We start from the raw sequence: 24,890 nt of genomic DNA, 5'->3' as shown, positions 1-24,890 counted from the left end.
TCTAAATATTCTTCTTTGGATTTATTCCTTATTAAACAACTTGGAAATGCAGAAACACGTGACTTATGGAGAGATTACACTTTCATAGTTGGCTGATGTGTTACAAATGTGAACACTACACTTACAACCAGTACTCAGGCGAGCATCTCGGAAATCCACAGGCAGATCCTACTTGGAAAGTGTGCTGGCGTGTTGCCTGAGCGAGGTGTCACAGATGCATACTAACTGCACCCAGTCACAAGGACCCTAACAAGCTTAGTAAATGACACCTCTATTTGGAGTAAAAAGTTTGTACCATTGGGAATCTTAATGAAATCTATCAATGCCTAATTCCCATCAAAATTGCTTTGAAATGTAAATTGTTAGTCATGTGTCTTGAACAAATTATTTTACACAGTTTAAGGGATATGTGTTCAAGATGTGCATTTCCTAGATATAGTATATATTTTCCAGTTTTATCACAACTAAAAACAAAAAAGGTAAGAAATTTTTTTAAAAAACAAAACTTCTGTAATTTATCTTCATCTTACTCATTTTCCATAGTAATTCTGTGTGGAAGTTAGTTCTTCAAAAGTGTCGTATCACTATGACCAAGCAAATCAAATTGTTCCAGACACTATATCCTGTATAACAGCACCAATGGCTGTGTTAAATGACAGCATCAATGCTCACAGACAGAGCAAAACAACAGAGGGGCTGCCGCAGAGCTGGGAGTGAAGAACCTCCTGGACGTCAACAGGCCCACACTCGGCAATAGCAGTAAGCGATTTCTCCTCTGAAGTGGGAGACACCCTCATCTTCTTTCCTATGGATGCAGACACCTCTACTTATCCCCTTGGACAGTTGTCTAACAACCACCTTTGAAAAAATTCTGCCTTAAGATACATACATAGCCGTGGGACTTCCCTGGTGGCACAGTGGTTAAGAATCCGCCTGCCAATGCAGGGGACATGGGTTCGAGCCCTGGTCTGGGAAGATTACCACATGCTGTGGAGCAACTAAGCCCATGCGCCACAACTACTGAGCCCACGCTCTAGAGCCTGCGAGCCACAACTACTGAGCCCGCGTGCCACAACTACTGAAGCCCGCAAGCCTAGAGCCCGTGCTCCGCAACAAAGAGAAGCCACCACAATGAGAAGCCCACACACTGCAACGAAGAGTAGCCTCTGCTCGCCACAACTAGAGAAAAGCCCGCGTGCAGCAACAAAGACCCAACGCAGCCAAAAACAAACAAAAAAAAGACATACACGGCCATTCATTCCATCTTAGTCAAAAAAAAAAAAAAAAAACAACCGAAATGGCTACCAGTAGAAAAAAAAGAGGCTCAAGTTTGCTTTAGCTGCCTTAAGTTAAAGTTTCAGTGATAAAGTTAAAACGCCGACATAAGAAATGTCATCAGGGTTGAGAAATTATGATAAGATTAGGTGCATCCATTTCTGAGAATGAACACTGAGCTTACAAACCAATCAACCATGCATCAAAAAAAAAAATTCGAAGAGTTTTCCATTTTCCCAAATTATCTCATATAAAATTTAAACTGTTTAATAACAGCACCATCAAAATTTTGAAAAGAAGCTCTACTTACTTTACATTCTTCATTTTGATAAAGACAATTTCTTAGGAGCTGCATGGCAATGCTTAACTCTTTAATAAAACCATCCTCCTGTTTAAACAAAAAGCAGTTGAAAAATGTGAACAACAATAGCGTATTCCACTTTTTACATACAGTAATTCCTTCTCCCCTGGGTCACATTACAATGCAGCTATGCTCTCACTGTGCCTGACCACCATAGCTTTGAAGGAACTGACAGGCTAATAATCTCTGAAAGATGACCATATCTCGAGAAGCACATCCACCAAGAAAAAGCTATTTCTGTTCTATCAAGCACGGAGGAACTGAGATATATAATAAGCTCCATGTTTCATCTCGATAAAGTGAAGCAGGTACTGACTGGTTTTCAGTCATATCAGGTGTTGGCTGACACTCTCAACGATGAAGTAAAGGGCCTCTGCATGAGAGGAAAAAGGAAAAGAGGCAAGAAAAGAAACTGACAAACATATAAGCCCCTGGACCAATGAAATTATCAAATATGGCTTTTTCTTGGTTTCTTATCAAAGGCAGCAGAAACTAGTTATTACACAGACTGCTGCAATAATGCTCTCAGATCTATGTATATATTATATATATATAAATATAATAGATATACTTATAAACATATACACATATTCATTTTCTCGATAAGCCTGCGTGGCAGATCTTTTTAACCATAGTTATTAGTATTAACCATTGCTATTGTATAAAAACTGTGTTATTTCCAATAGTCCAGATATAGAAGCAACCTAAGTGACCACTGACAGATGAATGGATTAAAAACGTGTATATATCCAATGGAATATTACTCAGACACACACACACACACACACACACACACACACAATCCTGCCATTTGCAGTGACACAGATGGACCTTGAGGGCACTATGCTAAGTTAAAGAAGTCAAACAGAGAAAGACAAATGCTGCACAGTTACACCCACATGTGCAATATAAAAAACAAACAAACAAACCCCAAATAAATGAACAAACCAAACCAAATAAAAACAAACACGGAGATACAGCGACCAGAGCAGTGGTTACCAAAAAGGGAAGGGGTGAGGGGGAGGGAAAAAAGGGTAAAGGGAGTCAGCTCTACAGTGGCAGATGGAAACTAAACTTTTGGTGATGAGTATGGTGTAGCGTATACAGAAATAGAAATATAATGTTGTACACATGAAACATATGATGTTATAAACCAACGTTATCTCAATATAAAATATAATTTTTTTAAAAACCTGTGTTATTTCAAGTTTACAGTGAAAATGCAGCTTGAACATGAGTCCAGCAGACTCAACGCTTAAAAGAGACATTCAGAAGTCACGGAAGGAAATAAACACGATTAGGAATACGAGCTCTGCCACCACCCAGATATGGGGCAAACAGTGGCTTTATCCATTATCAGTTATGTGACTGTGGTGTCATGAGTGTGCAGGGGATAATAAATATGAAATGTTTAGAATAGTGCCTACCACATAGAAAACACTTAGGAAGTTATCTCATTCCTAGTGAACCTATGAGAGAAAGATTTTCTTTTTGTAGTATAAAAATGTATCATGCACACTCCAAAATGCTTATAACAACAACAACATATAATACATAAATCTCATTAAAAGATTTTCAAGTGAGAAGACACACACACACACACACACACACACACACACACACACCCCGAACGCAAACCTGCTAATGTAGAAATCCCACTAATTTATTTGGCTGTACCTTTCTTCTAAAACAGACACTCATTTCAACCAAACATTGGTGTCATTTATAAGCACAAGGATACTGGAGGGACGGTCTCTACGTATGGCCATTCCTGCCTCCCAGAATTTGAGAATTCAGTCACCTTTTTCTTCAGTGCTGCCCTCCCAGGCCTCAGAGATTCCAGGTTCAGCTGTGCATGAACGTGCTTCATCTGCTCCACGCAACTGTCTATTAGATGGGCTGAGAGGGAAAATCCAAAACAATCAAAAGGATATTCCATTTCCAAAAAAGTTAAAACTACACATAACAAACTCTCAAAAAAATAACATTTTCTATTTCCAACCAACTTCATTTTTGCACTTTCAGTGAGACGTTAATGAATCAGAGGATAAAAACGTAAGAGAACTAAAATGCTAAAGCCCACTTGTTTTCAATTTAGTATGATACCACCCACGTCTCATTTATGTTGGAGGCGTGCAGAGTTTGTTTCAGTAGCAAAGTCGCAACTCAAATTAGTGGGCTCGATGTTGCTGCTTGATGTTCTCTTTCATCTCTAAGACCTGTGTTCCCTGATTCCAGATGAGAAATTATGACACACAAGAGGGGAAATTTCTATGAAAATATAGGATCATCTAATGCAGTTGTTATTACTATCAAAAGTACGTGATTTCTTCATGTGTGCAATATGTGCTTGTAGTTAGTATTATGAAATTGAGTGATGTGCTACTTTTAAAAGCTTCTCTAATATTTAGATGTAGATTCTCTGGAGTCAGAATCATTACACAAAAAATAATCTACGTGTGTAATCTTTTTATTTTAAAAGTAATGCATGTTTACTATGTTTCTGTACAGGGAAAATAAAACCTGTATTTTTTTAGTGACACTAAAGTTCTTTACACTTTGAGTCCAAAGAAAATTAAAATGAACAGGCAGTAAAATATACGAATTGAAAGCATGCCATAAAAGGAGCTGATGTGCCAGGTGGCTCACCCTTCAGAGCGTGTTTCTGTGCTCTTCTACTGACAGCCAGAAGCGACATCAGTGCATTCACAGCGACTCTTTTCAGGACATCTCTGGAGGATTTTACTTCATAACACTGCAAAGAACATATATCAAACGGCCTTCGAGAAAAACTTAAGCTGGAGCAAAATGGTTGTGAATAAAAGATGCATTCCATTTAAAAGCTATGGTTAGTTTTCAACAATTCCATGAAATTCACTGGAATCTGATAAATTATTAAGATTTGAGAATGCTCTGTGTGGATAAGACTGAATAAGAAATTTATAATATGGAAACGACCAAAAATCATTCTCAAAGACTCATCATCTAAAGAAAAAAGCTATGTTTAGTACTAACACATAGCAAGTTTATACACTTAAATTCACCAGGGAATATATGAACACGTGTAATTTATTTAAAAGGGCCCTTGGAAAACTGGAATTGGAGAACTGTTATCAAATTCCTCCTGTCTTCTTCTTGAGACACATTCCCCTCCCTCAATTTCTACTCAATGTACCCCTGTATCTCAGGTGATTTGGTTCTTTCCATCTTTCATTTCTATAGCAACATTAACCTATCGTGTGGCATGTTTTTCAAAAAAAAAATTACTTAATTTTTTTACTCTGACATAAATGAAAAAAATCACTTGTTCTTTTGAAAATGCTGATATTTTGGTATATTTCCTTTATACATTTGAATTTATGAGTTAAAAATCTTTCATTATAAAAAATTCAAGTATGTGTAAGAGTAGAAAAAACAGGATAACAAACCCTCATACTCTTTTAAAACACTTCTGGCTGAAGTATTTTAAAGTAAACAGTAGATATCATAAAATGGCACACTCCAGTATACATAACCATAAACCCATTATCATGCCTAAACTACTTATCAATAATTTCTTGGAATCAGCTAATATGCAGTCAAAATTCAGATTTTCTCTTTTGTCTCAAAAACGTCTTCTCACAGTTGGCTTATTGGAATTGGGACCCAATGGAGCATTCACATCGTATCTGTACATTATATCTCCTACGATCACCTGCCTCTTCCACCCACCCCACCCCACCCACCAGGGTTTTTCACTGTTGTTGTTGAGAAGCTGAATAAACCAGATCAGTCATCCTACAGAATGGCTCGCATTATGGAACAGTCTGTTTGCTTCCTTGTAATGATTTTAATTTGTCTTCTCTCCTCTGTTATTTCCCATTTACTGGGTGTTTTAGCTCTAAAGGGTTGACTAGATTCAGCTGAATTTTTTGTGGTAAGATTCTCATGTGGATATATGAGTACATTTTTATTACAAGTTCAAGGGGTTCATAAGCTCAAGTTGAAGAATCTAGAAGTTCTTCATTTGGTTTATAAATATTAGATATCATTCAAATTCATAACTTTTCCTTCTACCAGTAATTTAAAAATGATCCAGCCTTACAGTATTATTAAAATTAAGCTTAAATGACATAACTTTACATAAAATACAGAACAGCATAATTATACAGGTGCAACTCCATTTACAATTCCAGCCCGGCCTACACTTGGCAGCATGACACTGGAGGAGCCTGCAGAGTGGGGGGGCCTCCCAGCCCTCCCACCACGGGCAGTGATTCCATCTTAAATATCTCACTTAGGTCGCTGCCTCGAACCAGGCAGGTCCTGTCTGGCCAATGTTAGATATTAAATGGCCAGGCCAGGGATGCTTGATAAAGACCATGCTGAGTGTGACCATGAGAAAGGGGTGAAAAGGCAGTGAAGTGTTACAGGATGATGAATATCTATGGAGTATGATCATTATAGTTAACTATGAGAATCCCAATTTGTCTATAAACAATCTTCACCATTAATAGGAAAACTGCTCTCACAAACACATCCTTATTGAACTTGTACATACTAGTGATTTGAGAAAAACAAAACTGAGCTCACTGAAAAACACTATTCATCTACCATCTGCAGCAATGAGGGAAAAAGGAGGTAAGGCTTCCAGGGAAAGAGTTGTGCACACAGATGTGCCTTTTATTCTCTCGTGAAATCTCAGTAAAATGAGAGAAATGGGATTAAACACACACACGTGTGCACGTGCAAGTTTGGAAACTAGAAAGTCGATGGATGAATGGCCAATGCATTCGCAGGCTTGAGAATTCTAAGCGGTGAGTGAGAAAAACTGAGTAACACCCCAGTCCATACACTGAATTGACAACGGCTGAGGAAACTTAGTACCATGTACCCCGGGAAGTGAGAGTCAAGGAGGACTGTTTGAAAAATCTCTGAGAAGCAGTTACATGGGACCAGATTCTTCCCATCAGGCTCTGTGCAGCCAAGCCACGCTTCCTCCCCAATCCTTGTAAAAATCTGGAGGTTTAGTCTCTGGAGAGGATGAGTTAGAAGGATTCTAAACTGGCAGAGATTCGGCACCTGTGTAGGTGAGGGTGTTCTACTGAAAACAATGAAGGATTAAGTGAAACTGTTCAAATTAAATTCTAAGACCCCAGCTCTCTCCAACTTTGCTGCAAAACAGTTGGCAGGTGGGTTTTCAACCCCAGGCAGGAGGTCGGAAGATTCTGCTCTCGGGAATGTGACAAGCTCACCGAGACAGGGTCACAAAATGACCCAGCCAGATCCCTCCCGCACAGAGCCTGCAGCTCACCAGCGCCGCTCACAGGCTCAGAGCATCCACCTGCTTTACGTCTCGCAGTTTGAAATATAGCAGACAACCAAGATTACCAGACATCTGACAAAAGCTCCCACAGCAGGGGATAGAAAACAAAATAATGAGAGGAAAAAGAAGAAAAGAGAGATTATGTAGGAAGAAGAAAACTTAACAAAATTTCCCAGCACACAGAGCCTATAAAGTGGAGGGAATGTCAATGAAGTAATTAAAAAACAGGAGTTTACAGATGAAAAGAACCCCCGAGAAAGCCCAGCACAACAGAAAAAAGAGACCCACACCTAGGTACTTCATCAGGAAAATGCAGAATATTAGGGACAAAAAAAAAATTCTAAAAACTTCCAGGAGAGAGATACCAGGAATCACAATGACTTCAGAATTCTCTACAGTAACATGAAAAGTTAAAGGAAATAGACGAATGCTTTTAAAACTCTGAAGTGAATGTTTTCCAGTCTAGCATTCTCACTTGGCTAAACTATAAATTAAATGGAAGCATGGCTAGATTTCAGAAAAGCCTCCTATGCACCTTTTCTCTGGAAGCTGCTGGAAAAGAGACTCTACCAAAAGAAGGCACGGGGCACAGAGGGTCACAGGAAAAGGCAGAGAGGTGAAGGAATTCCCCAGGAAGGAAGTGAATGGAGACCCCAGGATGACACTGGGCACCAAGCACGTCAGAAGGAATTGGGAGTGATTTCTTCCAGAAGATGAAGCTGATATAAGTTCTGACATTTCTGAATACACTAGGAAGACATTCAATGGCTGGCAAAGAACAAGGGGCTTTCCAGTGATAAGAGAAAACTCATCAAATGAAAAGTAATACAATTACCTCTAAGGAAAAAGAAAGCTGTGCAGGAAAAGAAAGGTGAACACTGCAACATGGTTCAATTGTGTATAACGTTTTCACAGTTTAACACTACGCCCTGCCTAATCCTAGTCAATGTGAAGCTATCTAACACTGGGGGAATGAGAGGGGAACTCACTGCGGTTGGGCAGGTAGGTGGGACATGGAAAGAGAGTTAAAAGTCTCATTTTCCACACCAGAAAATCAACAGAGTCCAAAACTGAATAATCAAGATAAAGAAATACAAGCATGTTATTTAGAGACACAGAAGGGAAACTATAAAATAATAAGCTAGGGCTCCCCTGGTGGCGCAGTGGTTGAGAGTCCACCTGCCGATGCAGGGGACATGGGTTCGTGTCCCGGTCCAGGAAGATCCCACATGCCGCGGAGCGGCTGGGCCCGTGAGCCATGGCCGCTGGGCCTGCGCCTCTGGAGCCTGTGCTCTGCAACGAGAGAGGCCACAACAGTGAGAGGCCCGCGTACCGTGCAAAAAAAAAAAAAAAAAAAAATTAATAATAATAATAAGCTAAAAAGGTACAAGGAGTCACCTCTGAGAAGAAGGAAATGAGAGAAGGTGGCAGAAGTTCCCTACTTTGGGTAAAAAACCTTACAAAACTGGCACTCTAAAATGTGTAGGTGGTAAAACTGGTATGAAAACCCAAAACTTAAAAAAAAAAAAGAAAGAAAGAAAGAGAGAACTAACCTCTAGTAAATCCACACACTTTTCAACATAGACCGAAGGCCAGAGCACAGGATTTAATTTGGTCTCCCACTTAGCTCTTACTGCAGACTGACAAGGAGCTGCAGCATCAGAGCAGGACACCCTGTAAGGGTGAGGAGCCGGGCGCAGGAGGGGAGGCTAAGATTCCACATATGACAGGTGAAGTGACAGACGACTAGCTACTGGATGACGCAGACATGCAAAACAAGAGGATACAGAGCGAAAAACCATAGGCAGAAAGAAAATAAGAGAACTCAATGTAATTTGTTTAAATGTTACACAGTTTTTGATATAACTCTTTCTATATACTAGGTGATCTAGGCTTTTTGCTTTCTTTCCACAAGGTACTAAAGTAGAGAAAAGCCTTTTTAATTACAGTGAACATTCACTGACACAGCAAAATCTCAAATATATAACAAGTCTTCTCTCCAACAGATTTACTGTTGAATTTTACCACTCACTTAAGCAGTAGTGCAAAACATAACTCCTAAAATGTGACATAAGAGTTTGCTGTTTCCTTGCATTACTATCCTTAGATATCATATCAAATAAAAACAGTAAAAATAATCCAACATATCAATTACAGACAAAACCTATTATAGAGATAGCTTTTACTAATCTTGTTATCTATATGTATTTGCAAATGAAACATATTGAGTATCTCACTAGAGAAGGCAAAATCTCCATTAAGTCAAATGTGTTCAATATTTTATGTTCAAAAGACAGCTAACAGTTTCTGAACCTGAAAGCACCTCAAAACAGAATTACAAAAATTATGGAAAAATAAACATACGTGATTTAAGAGATGAGTACCAAATGCAAACTTTCAACATGTACCATCTGTAGGATACTGCTGTAAAGCAGCCATTACAAAAGATTCTCTGTCAAGACATTTTAATTGAAGTTACAACAATATAATAATTTATCAGGAGACGGAAAATTTTAGAGCCAGCGGAAACTGAGCAATCATGTAATACAATCCAACCATTTGCACTGAAGAACCGAATCAGAAAAGGTTAAGTGATATGCCTACGGTCACACGTCTAATATTTTTTGAGTACAGTTTTACAGAAAATTTAAATACGCCTTTGAAGGGCAATTTCAGAATACTATTTTTTCTGATAATTTCAAGACTATAGTTTACTTTGCTTCATATAACTCCTGGCACAATTCATGGCTCACATGGATATATATTAAGAAACATATGTGATGTATTATAATGTATCACTGCTTAATGCATTCTAACAATATTTTAATTCACATATCATCTTTATGCAGGGCACTGTAAAGAAAACACAGTATCTGCAGCTTAACAAGTTCATTAATAAGTGCCCCATCTCACGTCAGGCATACGTTTTTCTCATAAACTGTCACAGGTACAATTCCTTTCTCTCCTTTGTCTTAAATTTCTGTGCCCTCCTAACAGAAGTCACATATTCATATTCTACTGTTTACATGAGCAAGAAAAGTATGATTTATTAGGAAACACGATTTAAATAACTGGTTAACATATCCATATCCACACAGGTCTTGTATCTTTTGTAATGTGGAAGAAATGGGGAGGAAAGTTAGCTAATCATCAGGAAAACCACTGAGATACCCTCTGTTTCCCTGAAGAGGAAAACATGTTGGCACGAGCAAAGGCCCCTCGCCCAGGAGAAGAGTGTTCTGCCAAAGCCAAAGTTGGGAAACTAGTAATGATTTCTGATCGGGGCTGGGGAAGAACTTCGGTAAAGTGTAAGTTTTAGTTTACTGCTTATAACACAGTGGTCCTTTGGTATCCACAGAGGATTGGTCCCAGGATCCCCGTGAATCCCAAAATCTGCGGAGGGTCAAGTCCCTCACATAAAATGGCGAAGTATTTGCATATAACCTAGGCACATCCTCCCATTTACGTTAAGTCATCTCTAGATTACTTCTAATACCTAATACAATGTAAATGCTATGGAAATAGTTGCTGGGCATACAGCAAATTCAAGTTTTGCATTTTGAAACTTTCTGAAAAATTTTTAAAAAACATTTTCAATCCACATTTGGTTGACTCCACGGAGGCAGGACCCGCAGATACGGAGTGCCAACCATATTCCTTAAAGTGCAAAATCGGACTCAGTTAATCATGGGGGAATAAAGCCTATTGTTGGATGGTGACTGAGACAATCAGAACAGTGTCCAGTTTGGGTTCTAAACTAAGAAAAATCGAGTGGAATGAGTGAGGGAGGAGCTACAGGAAGTGGTGGCTTCCCAAGAATAGGTGTCTTTGAGGAATACTTTGGGGACCTGTCCCCTAGAGCTCCAGCTCCTGAGGAAGCTGCTGAGACAGAAGACGAAGTGTCGGGGAGCCCCTACCAGGCTCCTTCCTGTGCCGTGAAGACCACTAGAGTCCTCTGGGTGAGGGAGACAGAAGTCCCCGTGGAGCCCGCGAGCCCCTCCACGGGCAGCTCAGGCGGGGCCAGGGGCTTGCCCCTGCCTCGGCCACCTCCGTACCCCAACACAATCAGGCTGTCATGCCAAACACACAAGGGGCCATACCAGAAGGACCTGCGCGACCACAACCCTCCTGGGCATGGGAGGAGCAAAGATCCCAGAACCCTAGGCCCCAGGGACGGCAGCAAGTGGGCAGAACACACGCTGACTGGGAAACGCGGCTGGCTGCCCGGGAAGCAGGAGCAAACCCTTCAATGCGCCCACCCACCACTGACCCACCTTTCAGTGAGAAGGCAAAAATGATAAAACCGTATGATGATTTTCTTTTAATTTTAACTTTATTAGAGTATAGTTGATTTATTAAATGTGATTATTAAAAAGGATTCTTAATACTGAAAAATCTAGTAACATTCCTATTTGTAAAAAGCTGTGCAACTCAGGAAACACTTCCCGTTTTTTTTTTTAACTGTTAATCTATATATAAAATAACAATACTTCAGCGGCTTTAGAAAGTTTTCGATGAAACAAAATTCTTGGTTCATATTTTAGGATTGCAAAAAATAAGTTTACAAGATAAAATAGGCAGCAGGGTTTGGAAAGGGGGCATTTTCTCAGAAATATGCCAACCACGTCCACCTACCTCCACGGACATACACCTTAAATATATAGCTCATTTACAGTAGAAGCCAAATGCCATTGAGGTAAAAATATTTTCAAAGATGTAAACATGTCTTGAAAGTGGCGATAAATTATGAATTATAGCTGTATTCCTGAAACATGATCATTCTGGTCATGATCCAGCAAACTATTTTGATAAACAGCCAGATTTAAATTACTAATGTTTCATTTTGAATTTTTACATCACGTGTATTAAAGAAACTGGTCAGCATCAGAGGAATGAGACTGGAGAGGAGATGGTTAATTTAACTTTATATATTTTTCTATTATTTAAATGGTCATAATGAGCATTGTTTTTTAATTCAAATGATTGAAAAAAATTCTTACAAGACCAAGACTGAAAGTCAATTCATTTAAAAACTAAACCAAATCTTGAAAAATTAAGAAATCACATACCTGAAGAATTACTTCATTAAGTTGTTCTAGAGATTTCTGACTTTCCTGGGTTTTATCAAGAAGTGAAACCATCATTGGACTGTGGTTTAAACTTGTTTTATCCTTATCCTGGAGATACCTTTTTGCTTCTTCAGTCAGGAGAATAGAAAGGAATTGCAGGCTGGCAGTACACAGAGTGGGGCAGGTGCTAGACAAACCCACACATTTGCAGAACATATCTGAAAGAGAGAATAATTCCATATGTAAATGACTGAAAACTTCTTCAAAATTAAAGAAGTTAATCAGATTTATTTGAGTAATGAAGTTTATAGTTTTTTAATTTCTAACGAAGTAAAGCTTATTAGCACACGAATAACCATAGTGTTTAAGGGTAAGTTAAACAGTACTAAGACAACCTACTGATGAAGGAATCTAATTTTCATTTTGTTCTTTTTATATAGGTTTTTTTTTTTTTTTTTTTTTTTTGCGGTACGCAGGCCTCTCACTGTTGTGGCCTCTCCCGTTGCGGAGCACAGGCTCCAGATGCTCAGGCTCAGCGGCCATGGCTCACGGGTCCAGCCGCTCCGCGGCATGTGGGATCTTCCCAGACCGGGGCACGAACCCGTGTCCCCTGCATCGGCAGGCGGACTCTCAACCACTGCGCCACCAGGGAAGCCCTATATAGGTTCTTTTTTATATGAATGTGAGTGTGTGTGTACAAGTGTACATATACACAATATCTGCTAAGATCTAAATAAGAGGATTATATATAAATGAGTGCTGATCCCTCTGGGGTCTACTGGGGGACCCAAAAACACTCTAGAGTTTTTGAGTTTTTATTTCAGTGCTAACCTTAAAAAATAGTTAATGTAACTATACTCTGGATTATCTAGATTACTATTTTACAAATAAGTGTGATTGTTTTTCTGTTTTCAAACAAGTTGATGCTAAACAGTACTTAAAACAAGACCCAGCTTGCAGTGTCGGCATAATGTAGGAACAAAGGTTTCAAAGTAGTTCAGAGAGAGAACAAGAGTGATTATGAAGTGATCTGCAAGTATAACAGAGAGGAAAGAATAGGCAAACAAACTCAAAAGAATCTAGACTAAAGCAGTCATTATTAATTTCCTGTTGTGAGCACTGATTTAAATTTAATCAAAAGAATGTCTGCTATATTACATTAATTTTATTAATTTGACTGCACTGGTTTATAATTTTGTTGTGTTTTATTTTTATATTATTTTGGATTTATACTTGTCCAAGAGTTATAACCATAAGAACTTCTACCTAGATTCAGGCTTACAGAAATTCTTATGTTCTTAAGTAACATAAGAAAAGAAATTTAGTCAGCAGGTTTCATGGGAATCATTTAAATGATGTCTAAATATTAGTCAGATTTGAGAAAAAACTGTTATAGATAACTTAAGTTACAAAGTGACTTAATATTTTTAAATGTATATGGGCACGTGGGAAGGAAAATTATAAGAGAAACAGAAAACAGACAAAAACAACCCCTCAGTAAGGAATATCAATGATCATTCTTATTAGTTATATTTTCATCAACACTGCGACTATCAAAGCTAACAGTATATGTAGTGTGTTGTTTTTTATTAGCACCATTATTATATAAAACCACGTGTATATTTTGTAGAAAGACTGTGAATTTAATATGTCTTTATTTTATCACTAGGGAAATAGTGTCAGGTAAACAGGCTTAAATCACGGGTCAGCAAACTTCTTCTGCAAAGGGTCAAAGGGTAACTAGGTATTTCATGCTTTGCAGGTCATGGGCCTTTGTCACAAATCTTCACCTCTCTACCGCTGTAGCAGGAAAGCAGCCACGGGCAATAAGAAAATGAATAAGTGTAGCTGTGTTCCAGTAGGATTTTATTTACCAGATCAGGCAGTGGCCAGATTTGACCAGCTGGCCTAGGTGCCCCATATGAGTGCCATAAAGCATGCTGCTCTGTACTACTGGTGATTCAGATGATAAAGTAGTTTCCCCCCTGCCCCACACCACGGACGCAAGAGGAAAATATTAGTCACTCACTTGGTCAATCTCTTTCAATTTTTATTTCTTTTAACAAAATAATAATCCCTAAATGGACATTATTCCCCTTAGGGTAAACTCAGAACTCCTATATCCAGATAACTAACAATTCTGTTTCTTGCTGAACATGTACTTCCCCATAACCTTTCTTCAAAGCTATCACTCTGGTGACAAAATGTACCATACATGTAAGTTTACAGAATGACCAAATGATAAAATGAAATGTGAAAAAATAAGTCAATTGAATTAGTGGAAACTTAAAAGAACTCAATTTTGAATACATTTTAACTGGCTATTTTTAAAAGGTAACAAATGTTATTTATATACATTTACGTAAAAAAAGGCTCTTGCTATGCTAAAATTTAGAAGAGACTTTATGAAAAATTAAAGACAGCGGTAATATTAAAAACAATCATTTGTTTATTGTAGTAGGTAACTACTATATGGAAAACATCTTACAAAAATAATTAACTACACTATACCCTTGGCTATCAGAAAATCCTCATGTCTCAAGACAAGACACCATTTTTATTATAACTTTCTAAGTTATCATGTAAGCAGGATATTATATAGGCAGCTTTACCCACTCACAATGCATATGTGTGAGAAAAGAGGTGGGTTTCTACATCAACAGAAGAAAATCTATCTCATTGTTTTATAATCACATCATACGTGTCTTCATAACGCCACAGGCTTTTCTTACTTGTTTTTATAGTATCTTGGCACATTTCATTTTTTTTAAATGCATTTTTTGGGTTCCTAAAGAGCATTGCAAATTTCTCAAAGCAAGTACCTTGTTCCTCTTTCATATACCATGCCATAACTACTTAATTTTAGAGAATACATATAAATTATATATAAAATCAGAAATAAGGGATTATCTTAATTTTTATTAGCAGAACAACCCCAAACCCAGCGAGACTATCTTCTTACCGACCATCGTTGCCCAGTACCTGGCCAGACCCATCGTAATAGATGGGAAAGAGGCGGGGCCAGCTTTCCTCAGGAGTGTGGCCAGAAGGTTAAATAAATGTGTCCATGTCTGATAAAAAGCCGATATTAACTCTATATCTATAAAATTAATCAAAACATTTCAAGTTATTAACACAAAGAAGAAAAACCTCACCGACACTTCATTACACATAAAATAAGAGGTATGTATTCATCAAATGAAGACAAATGTAATTCAGCATGATCCAAAATTTATTTCAATTAATTTCTCCTTTTCATTGCTTCTTAAAGATCTCTCTTCCACCCACCCTCCTACAGATAAATGAATACACACTCACACATCCTCCTCTTATTAAAGCATATTCATCAATAAGCAGAAACTGGCAAATTGAATATTAAGCCATAGCCTCAGAACTACATATTGGGCACATCATAAAAACATGTCATTGCTTGTGCTACTTCTATAAAAGTGAAGTTTCTCCTGTTTTCTTTATCCCCTCTAGCAGCTTTGTGTAGGGGTGAAAGGGGAAAACATAATGGCCAAGGTCACAGCAGTAAAGAAAGGAAACTTCTTTGAAGAACAGAAAAGAGTATTTCCCCAAAAGGAAAACTGTGATACAAAAGAGGATTCTGCAGCTTTGCCTATGTATGGCTAAGGGTGCAGCAATTAACCTTCTAGAGGAAAAAACAGCTTTTCCCTTCTCTCTACTAGGCAAATGGGAGCTGGAGGGCAGTAGCTACCTTAGGACCAGTCATCTGTGGCCACACCACCAGCAGTTATCTGCCAACTGTGTCAAACTCATTACAAGGAACTGAAGGCTCCCCGCTCAGTGTTCTTCAGCACCCATGAGGCACTGGGAAAGAGCATCTTCCAGGGAGTTTGGATTGTAGCAACGTTTGGTGTTTCTCAACCTTTTTGTCATTATCAGCTCTATAAATAGGAGTCTTTTTAATCATATGTCACCTTATCACAACCCCCATGAAATATTAACTTTACAGATACCATATATCTGTTTATGTAATATCTATATATTTGTACTTTACACATAAAAAGAGTAAATATAAAGCTTGCTAGCTTTATTTAATATAGGCTTAAGATGGTCAAATAAAATATTTAAGTTGAAAGTTAAATTAAAAACTAAAAAGCTATTCACATTTAACTTTATAACTGTGCTTGCTGAATAATTTTAATGTAATTTATTTATACATATAAATTAAGATATATAAAATTATATATGAAAATCATCAAATCATACAAATATACACCAGAAGTATAATCAATGTTTTATAAAATCATTCAAAACTGTTATTTTTCCAGAAAAAAAATTTAATTTCTTAAAAATTATTTTAGTTAATGTTTAATGTTTGAAAGATATGAGAAAATAACTTTTAACTTAACCACCTGCTAAATATACATTCAGATATTACTGACATTTTTTCTTTTCAGCACTTGGCGTAATTAATTACGGGTTAAATAACTTTCATATACTTAGATATTAAAATATATACCATTTTTATTTCATTTTCAAAGCCCCAAATCAAAGCAAGGAAATCAATAAAACATCCACAAGGCAGCTGGTGGCAGCCAAAACATGCAGGCCACCTCTTGTCATGTGACTTTGGGATCAAGCGTTAGATCAAAAGCACTCCAGTCACAGCCATGCTCGCACCAGCTTTTCAGCACTGATCTTGCATATTTCTCATACATGTTCCATGAGCTCAAGGTCAAAGCTTCTCAACTGATACCTAACAAGAGAAACTAAATACTAAGGAATAAGATTTTATTGAGTAGAGTTGAGCTTTTGAGGGCCACAAACCACTCTAACAGCTAAGATTTTTCCCCCCATCCCTTTCCCTCAAGAATCACTTTTTGCTCCTTGTAGGGAGACATCACCCTTGTAGAGAACGCATGGTGTAACCTAATTAGCTTAGTCAGGACATCACTGCCACTTGTAAAATTTCCACGTAAGTAATTACTGCTGCTCTAGCACTGGGATAACTTAGTACTGATGAGACACTGAGGACCAGCTTTGCTGGGCATCATAAACCACTTCACTTACCAGACCTAAAGCCTGCAAATCCATAAATTCAAAGGACTAAATAAGAATGAATTGATGGGCAAAGAGAATTATCACATGATCTATTACTTCATTATAAACTATTTTAGACAATTATCATATCTTAATTTTGACAACGAACCTTGTTGTTTTAATTTTCTCCACTACTAAGCTCTATGTTCAACGTTTCATCAAAGTATGTTTTTTAAGAATTCCAGGACTTCCCTTGTGGTACAGTGGTTAAGAATCCACCTGCTAATGCAGGGGACACGGGTTCGAGCCCTGGTCCGGGAAGATCCCACATGCCGTGGAGCAACTAAGCCCGTGTGCCACTACTGAGCCTGTGCTCTAGAGCCCATGAGCCACAACTACCGAGCCCGTGTGCCACAACTACTAAAGCCCGTGCGCCCTAGAGCCCGCACGCCGCAACTACTGAGCCCACGCACCACAACTACTGAAGCCTGCATGCTCTAGGGCCCACGGGCTTCAGTAGTTGTGGCACACGGGCTCGGTAGTTGTGGCGTGCGCCCTAGAGCCCGCACGCCGCAACTACTGAGCCCACGCACCACAACTACTGAAGGCTGCATGCTCTAGGGCCCACGCACCACAACTACTGAGCCTGCATGCTGCAACTACTGAAGCCCACAGGCCCAGAGCCCGTGCTCCGCAACAAGAGAAGCCACTGCGATGCGAAGCCCGCGCACCGCAACGCAGAGTAGCTCCCGCTCGCTGCAACTAGAGAAAGCCCGCGCACAGCAACAAAGGCCCAACACAGCCAAAAAATAAAAAAAAAATTCCAGACCTTAGGAAATTTCTGATACTGTATTCTAGACTTGCTTAAACTTGTTATTTAGCCATAGACTATAAGAATAATTACCATATAATACTTAGTGCACTTTCTAACATTTCATAAAGAACTTTACCCTCATTTAAAATGACAGCACAGGGAATGGTCCTTTATTATACTACATAATTGCCTCAAATGGTCTCCTGGAACCACTTAAAATATCCAAACTATAAAACACATTATAAAAGGCTTCCAAAATACTGGCAAAGAACAACCCAAAATGTGACCTTGATCTGAATACCTGGTGCAAGGTAAGATATTCTTCCTCAGTATTATTTACTTTCATCCTAAACTAAAAAAATAAAGCTTACCTGATATATCTTTGGTGCATATGGTGAGAACTCTGATGATGTTTGTGATAAGAGGTTTCAGAAGCTCATCCTGAATCACAAGGTCAGGATCTACCAATAAACATGACTGAAGAAGCCTGGACAAAGAGGACAGGTATTCTAGGAGAAAGGATACCTATTCGAAAAAGGATATAAAGTAAGACAAAGCATGTCATATGAAAAGCCCATCTCAGTGATAAAGTATTTTAGTTCTCTATGCATTACAAGAAGTCACCTCTTTGTAAGATAAGTTAATAAAAAAGTAATAAAATATTCATCATAATTTTTAAAGACTAAAATGAATACACAGAAAGCATTATTTTTCTCATAAGCTTGTCATTAATGGCCACCTTAACACTGTCAATTATAATAATACCAAACAAAGCAATATTTCCAAAACCAAATTCTGAATTCTATTTAGAGAAAGAAAGTCTTCATATTTTTCAAGTAGCTAAATTGTAGAATCAATACTCTGGAAGAAGCAAAAATGGCAGTCCAAAATCATAAAATCTACAATTTTGTAAAGAAAGATTACAAAATACTCTTTAAAGTGTACAACTGAGGGGTGGGAAAAGCCAGCTTAATAGCCTAGTTATTGCTACAAATAAAATGCAAACACGTCCAATGTTTGGCCTCAACTATCCTTCAGCATAAAAATACTATTCTTAGTTACAAAAGAAAAATTAAATCTTCCCCCAAATTACCAAAAACATCTCTGGAATGTTGCTTGATACATACTAATACCATAAGAAGTATTAACTGGCAAAAGTACTTTAAAAAAATTCTCTGGATATGTAATAATTTAAGAATAAACTGCGAGGGCTCATTTGTCCACTATCCCCAGGCAATGAGACAGCCCATATAAATGAACTTTACAGAGATATTCTGAAGCCTCTGTCTCGTTCTGTACACACGTGTGTGCACGCACACACACACACACGCACACACACACACACACACACTCACAGTTTTTCCTCCCACCTTATTCGGCTGCTGTTGTGAGAGCAGGGACCATTGGGCGTTTGTGGAGGCATAGTGCCTCTATGGTAAATGGCCTCAGACTATTTCCAAATAGTTCTTCTGTCCTACTGCTCTTGATGAAACGTACTCCCTTTATCTAATCTGCAAATATATTTTACATAAAAGTATAGGTGGTGCTATGCTTTTCCTGTTGGGTAGAACGCAAGCAGTTTGTGAAATTTAATTTCCTTATTGCTGTGAAGTATTTTTTGATCCCTTCATAGACTACACTACTGAAGTTACAGCGAGTCTGCCCTCTCCAGGTATGGTGTAACCATAAATAGATAAACCATGGGAGGTGAGGAAGCATTAGAGAGAGAACAACTGAGCTGTCAAAGATCCTTCTGTAAATCACCATACTGAAGACGTAATCAGCCATTGATATGGTAGTTCACAAAGTAGCTCTTTTTTATGTTTGAAACTCCTTCTTCAAATAAATAGACCAACCAACCGACCCCATGCTTCAGAACCCTCGTACCTTGGCTGCCTGCAGGCTCGCCGTGCAGAGTCCTGCCCACACACTCTGCCCACGACCCACGGCCTGTTTCCTCACCTCCGAGGCATCTGCTCACATCTCACCTCCAGGAGGCCTTCTCTGACCACCACACAAGAAAAACATCAACCTGTCTCCCCTTTACCCATCCTCATTTATTTTTTCCACACCATCGTCACCATCCGATAAAATAGTTAAATTTTATTTACTGTTTACTGTCTGTCTCCTGTACCGAGGACACAGACTTCATGTGGGCAGGGGTATGTGTCTGCTTTGTTCACAGATGCGTCACTAGCGCCTACAACACAATGTGGCAAAGCATATGCTCCAAAATTTTTCTGGAATGAATGATCTTATATAAGGACAAAAAGGCAAGAACATTTAGTCTACATAAGGCCAGGTAGCGCAACAGTAAGAGCATGGCTTCTAGAACCAGCCTGCGTGGGCTGGAATCTTGGCTCTGCCCCTTACTGTGTGAGTGACCCTGGGCAAGTTACTCATCTCTGGGCTCCAGTCACTTCCTTTATAAAACAGGGCCACTAACGGTACTTCATGTGATTGATGTGAGGATTACATAAATTCACACAAACAAGCACACATGAAGGTTTGTTACTGTTATTATTCATTCATTCCACAGGGACTGAATGAGCACCTGCCATGGGAAGGGCACTGTGCCCGACACTCAGGACACAGTGGCATGAAACAGGAAGGCCCTGCCTTCACGGAGCCCTGAACCCTCTAGCCCCATCTCCGCCTCACAGATTCTGCTCTGGCCACTGCTTTCTGCTTCTTGAATAGGCCAGCTCTCAGAGGCCCTGCTATGTCCCATAGGACCAGCTTCCTCACTAAGTTCAGGCCACACGTCACTGTCTGAAAGCCCCTCCCTGACCACCCTATGCGGAAAAGCCCTGCCCCCCCCACTCTGACCTCACTTCCTGTCCCTGCTTTAGTTTTTCTTCTTCGACACCTAAGACATCATCAGGCACATATGTAGTTGCTCACTATCTACTCTCCCAACTTGACGGAAAGGGTCTTTGCTTTATTCATTTAGGGAAGATCCTGGTGCGCAGTAGGCCCTTAATAAAGATTTGCTGGATGGACAGACAGAAAAATGGAGGCGATGGCCATTATGCAAATAAGCACACTCACAAATGAAAACACTGCAATGGGACAGTGTTTGCAAGATGAGGCACAGTGTTACCCAACCTTGTCCTGGGGGTCCGCCTTATTCAGAAAGCTCAAAGGAGACAGCACGCAGCAACAGAGACTGCTAGTCCACCTGTAATTACCTCTCACCCCAAATAAATCGTGTAGCCCTTCTTACAAAATCTGATTTTACGGTAACGTTTCTATTAGCAGCAGCTACACTAAATATGTGTGAAGGAACAAACATAAATCTATTCTTATTAGACTGAGTTTTGAATATACACAGAATTTAGTCACTAAGTATTTCACAACTTCAATTTAGGTGGATGACAGAGACAGCCTAAAATCACAGAAGGGGACGGTGGGCTACACAACATCCGCTTTTTCTAATACAGTGCTCAAAGATACCCGGATCCTTGATTAAACATTTCCAGCTGGTTAATGATGGAACCAGGAATACAATCTAGGTCTTCAAATCCCACTGCTCTTTTCTACCATCTATTAAGTAACCTGTTTCAAATAACCTCGTCATACCACGTATATCCTGAGAGATTTTCAACCTTCTCCTGTGGTTAGTATATCAGCAGAATTTACGTTTCTGGCATTTAAGGGTAAACGAACGCACATGCAGACGCAGGCGCTTACCTGAGCCTGAGTGTGTTCAACAGGAGGTGACGCGGGCAGCAGGGCCTGGAGCTCCTGGACACTTGTCTCTATGAGGGTGGCATCTGCGATGCTGTGAAGGACAGAGAAGGAACACCCTTCAGATGATCAGTATGCTTATTCCTGAAGACTAATTCGTTAGAATTTAAAGTTCGGATATAACCATGAACAGAATTCAAGAAAAAGGTTTTTTATAAAATAACGGAAATAATTGTTTATAAAAAGTTACCCTACAATATTTCAGGACACAGGAAAAGATCTCATCAGATAAATGTGGGAAACAAGGAATTCTAAGAAAAATATCTAATGAAACCTATTAAAAGCAGAATAAAATATCATAAAGCCCTTTCAGAAGGAAAAGAAACAAGAGCAAGACCTTGGTGGTTACGTCCCTATTTAAAACAGGAAAAACATTTGCCAGGAAATAAGTTCTGATTTAGAAAGTAAAAAATAAAATAATGAAAAACAAACAGGAAAAAAAAATTAAATCAGAAATGAAGAAGAGGGATGGAAATATAAGCCTTTGCCAAGAAAGAGTCTTTAATACCTCTGTGCCCTCAATGTCACAACAGACTCTTAACTGACTCTGGAGAAGCAAGAATATTCCTAAAGCCCCATTCTGACCCTTTTTGAGGCAGGAAACATTCAAGAAGGAAAGACAACTAGCAGTTTCCTTTTTTCAACTCTAGTAGGCATCAAAGTAGAAAAGATGACAAATGAATGTAAACAGAACAAACTCACACCCTGCTGCTTATTATAAGGGCAGAGTAAAGGAGTAATCACAACTGAGTGAAGGGAAGCAAGGCAGACTTCTTTCTTTTTAGACTGTTCTTATCCCAGAAAGAAAGCGAAAGCATTGTGATTTGGCAAAGAGGAGGAAGACATTTCAGGCAGTGAATGTTCAAAGGGCAGAGACAGAGAAATGCAAATGAATATGTGGTGAACAGGAGGTAGGTACACTTGGCTAGAATAAACATATGTGAGGAGAAAAGGAACACTTAAGATAAGAGAGTATCCTAGACAACATCACTTTTAATCCTAACAGTAACCCCATTAACTAGGTGTTTATTAATGACACTTCAGAGATTAAAGTTACTTTCCCAAGGCTGCAACACGAGTGAGAGAATGAACTCTAATTAGGACTTAAGTCAGACTGAATTCAATATCCTTGGCCTTTTTAACTATACCATATAGCCAATCAGAAAATCAGAAAAAGTTATGTCAGACACTGATTAATATTAGGTAAATGAAAGAACCAAATCATGATTTCCCTAAATTTTATCAGACTACTTTCTGATAAAACTCTCAGGCTCCCATAACTAAGTAACTCCAAATGAACTTTAAAAATGACTTTTCAAACCAAGGACATTATTCTGATATGACTGCTAGGGAGATGAACCCCAAAACTCCTTCTTGCATTCTGAATGACCAAGGAGACTTGCATCATGTTCCCTGAATGTGGCAGAGGACAAATAAGGTTTCAGAACTTCGGAGTTTAAAAAAAATCAGGACGGGGAGCTGGGGAAGCTTAATAGTCAACATAACAAACCCATCCAAGTGCTTTAACATATCTAAAATAAAAACTGTCGAGACAGTTCTGGCAAAAGCAAAAACCTGCAGTCTACACGCCTCTCTGGGAGTACTTATCTCTTACCTACAAAGAAGCTCTATGAGACGAGCTTGTCGAAAAGCATTTGCAGTGTCGCCTGGAGTCGTTGCCAAGAGGCTGTCTAGGAGGCTGCACATCGCGGAAAGAAGAGGCGGAGTGACAAAAACACACTGTCTGGGCAGAGGAGCAGAAAGGGATGAATCATGAGGAAGCCGTGGAGATGCAGTTTCATGCTGACCTATTATTGAAATAAGTGTGAAAATTATCACCATTTTGTTTACCTTGTGGTTATGTACAATATTCACAAGTTTTGATAATCAGAGGAAGTTCCTAAAATTGCCAAAGAGAGATGGCTGGGAAATTCCCTTAACTGTTCAACACACCTCAACCCCGAGGCCAGGGAGTCAGACGTCCAACTCCTCCAGAGTGTGAGTGTGTGTGTGTGTGTGTATGTGTACATGCATGTACACAAGGGTGTGTGTGTGTACCTTGGGTGACAGTGTACTAGCCAAGACAAGAAGGGCAGGGCATGGTTTTGTGTCCCAAGCATTCAGACACTGAGGAACAAACAGATGCTCCACAATCCTTTTTTTTTGAAACTCTGGGGGTCAGAAGTGTTTCAGAATTCAAAATATTTTTAGATTTTAGAAAAGTAATAAGGTATGTGTACCATATATTAACACTTCCAATGGAATCTTGGGCATCAGCCCATAAGGATAGAAATGTTTCTGCAATGTAGCAGACACATAATCACAGCAAGCAGGATGAATACATAAGCAAATACAACCTCAAACTAGAATTGGTCAGATTTTGCAGCCAAGTATATGCAGGTAAGGGCAAGTTTTACTGCCACCTGTGTTCTGAGAAAACTTTCCATTTTCAGAGATTCTGGATTTTAGAATTGAAGATATGAGGGAACTTTCCTAGAAGACTCAGCAGGGTACTGCTAACAAGAAAGCTTAACCTGCCTCAAGATTCCCTCATGACCTTCGTTTCTTATTTCTTTTTAAAAGAAACATTATATTTTGAATAAATCAAACTTACGGAAAAGTACAAGAGTACAAAAATTCCCAATATACCTTCACCCAGATCTCTAAATATTAGTATTTTACCACATTTTATCTACCTACCTACCTACCTTCTTATGAACTGTGAGCTGCACACAAATGCCCCTTTAATCCTAAGTTAACTTCCTAAAAACAGGACTTTGTCTTTTATAACCACAGTACAATTATCAAAACCAGGAAATTAACATTGATGCAGTGGTACTATCTAATCATAGACCTTTTCCAAATTTTGCACTGTCCCACCAACATCCTTTACAGCAAAAGGAAAAAGTTCTTTTTCTTGTTTGGATCCAATTTGAGATCTGCTTTTCCTTTAGTTCTCATGTCTCTGGGTTTTGAACTGGAAGGGTTCCTCAGTCTTGCTTTGTTTTTCAGGACCCAGACATTTTGTGAAGAACACAAGCTAGTTCCCTTGTAGAGTGTCTGATGTTTGATGTTCCCTCATAATTAGATCTTCAGGACATTATATATTCAGGACATTATATCAGGAGAAACATGATTCCTATTAGGCCCATTATGGGTGGTGTTAACTTTGGCCATTTGATGGATTAAGGTGGTGTCTACTAGGTTTCTCCATTATAAAGTTATAATATTTTCCTTTGTAATTAACTAATTCCTTGGAGGAGGCACTTTGGAACTATTTACTGTCAAGACAGATTTGATATTTTA

The 24,890-nt window shown here is 38.9% G+C and overlaps 1 protein-coding gene across 7 annotated transcripts in view; it reads right to left on the bottom strand.

Moving 5' to 3' along the window:
• RTTN (rotatin) overlaps nt 1–24,890 on the bottom strand; it is a 137,332-nt gene that overhangs the window by 16,497 nt on the left and 95,945 nt on the right. For 5 of the 7 annotated variants that reach the window (XR_003794500.1, XM_029229393.1, XM_029229402.1 and 2 more), the window contains 8 exons: nt 23,200–23,392; nt 21,528–21,618; nt 18,206–18,359; nt 14,973–15,110; nt 12,011–12,228; nt 4,286–4,391; nt 3,438–3,535; nt 1,586–1,663 (listed from right to left, as the gene is read on the bottom strand). Coding sequence is in view for 6 of the 7 variants with exons in the window: in XM_029229393.1 (XP_029085226.1) it covers nt 1,586–1,663; nt 3,438–3,535; nt 4,286–4,391; nt 12,011–12,228; nt 14,973–15,110; nt 18,206–18,359; nt 21,528–21,618; nt 23,200–23,392 (1,076 nt within the window). In the remaining variant the exon portion in view is untranslated. Of the gene's footprint in view, nt 1–1,585; nt 1,664–3,437; nt 3,536–4,285; nt 4,392–12,010; nt 12,229–14,972; nt 15,111–18,205; nt 18,360–21,527; nt 21,619–23,199; nt 23,393–24,890 lie in introns of those variants that run through there. The other 2 variants (XM_029229433.1, XM_029229443.1) reach the window with 2 other exon arrangements.

This window comes from Monodon monoceros, unplaced genomic scaffold, assembly GCF_005190385.1.
Source record: "Monodon monoceros isolate NGI ecotype Baffin Bay Population unplaced genomic scaffold, NGI_Narwhal_1 Super_Scaffold_1, whole genome shotgun sequence".
NCBI lineage: Eukaryota > Metazoa > Chordata > Mammalia > Artiodactyla > Monodontidae > Monodon > Monodon monoceros.
The sequence above is the reverse complement of the archived record's forward strand: the minus strand, read 5'-3'. Positions and strand labels throughout refer to the sequence as shown.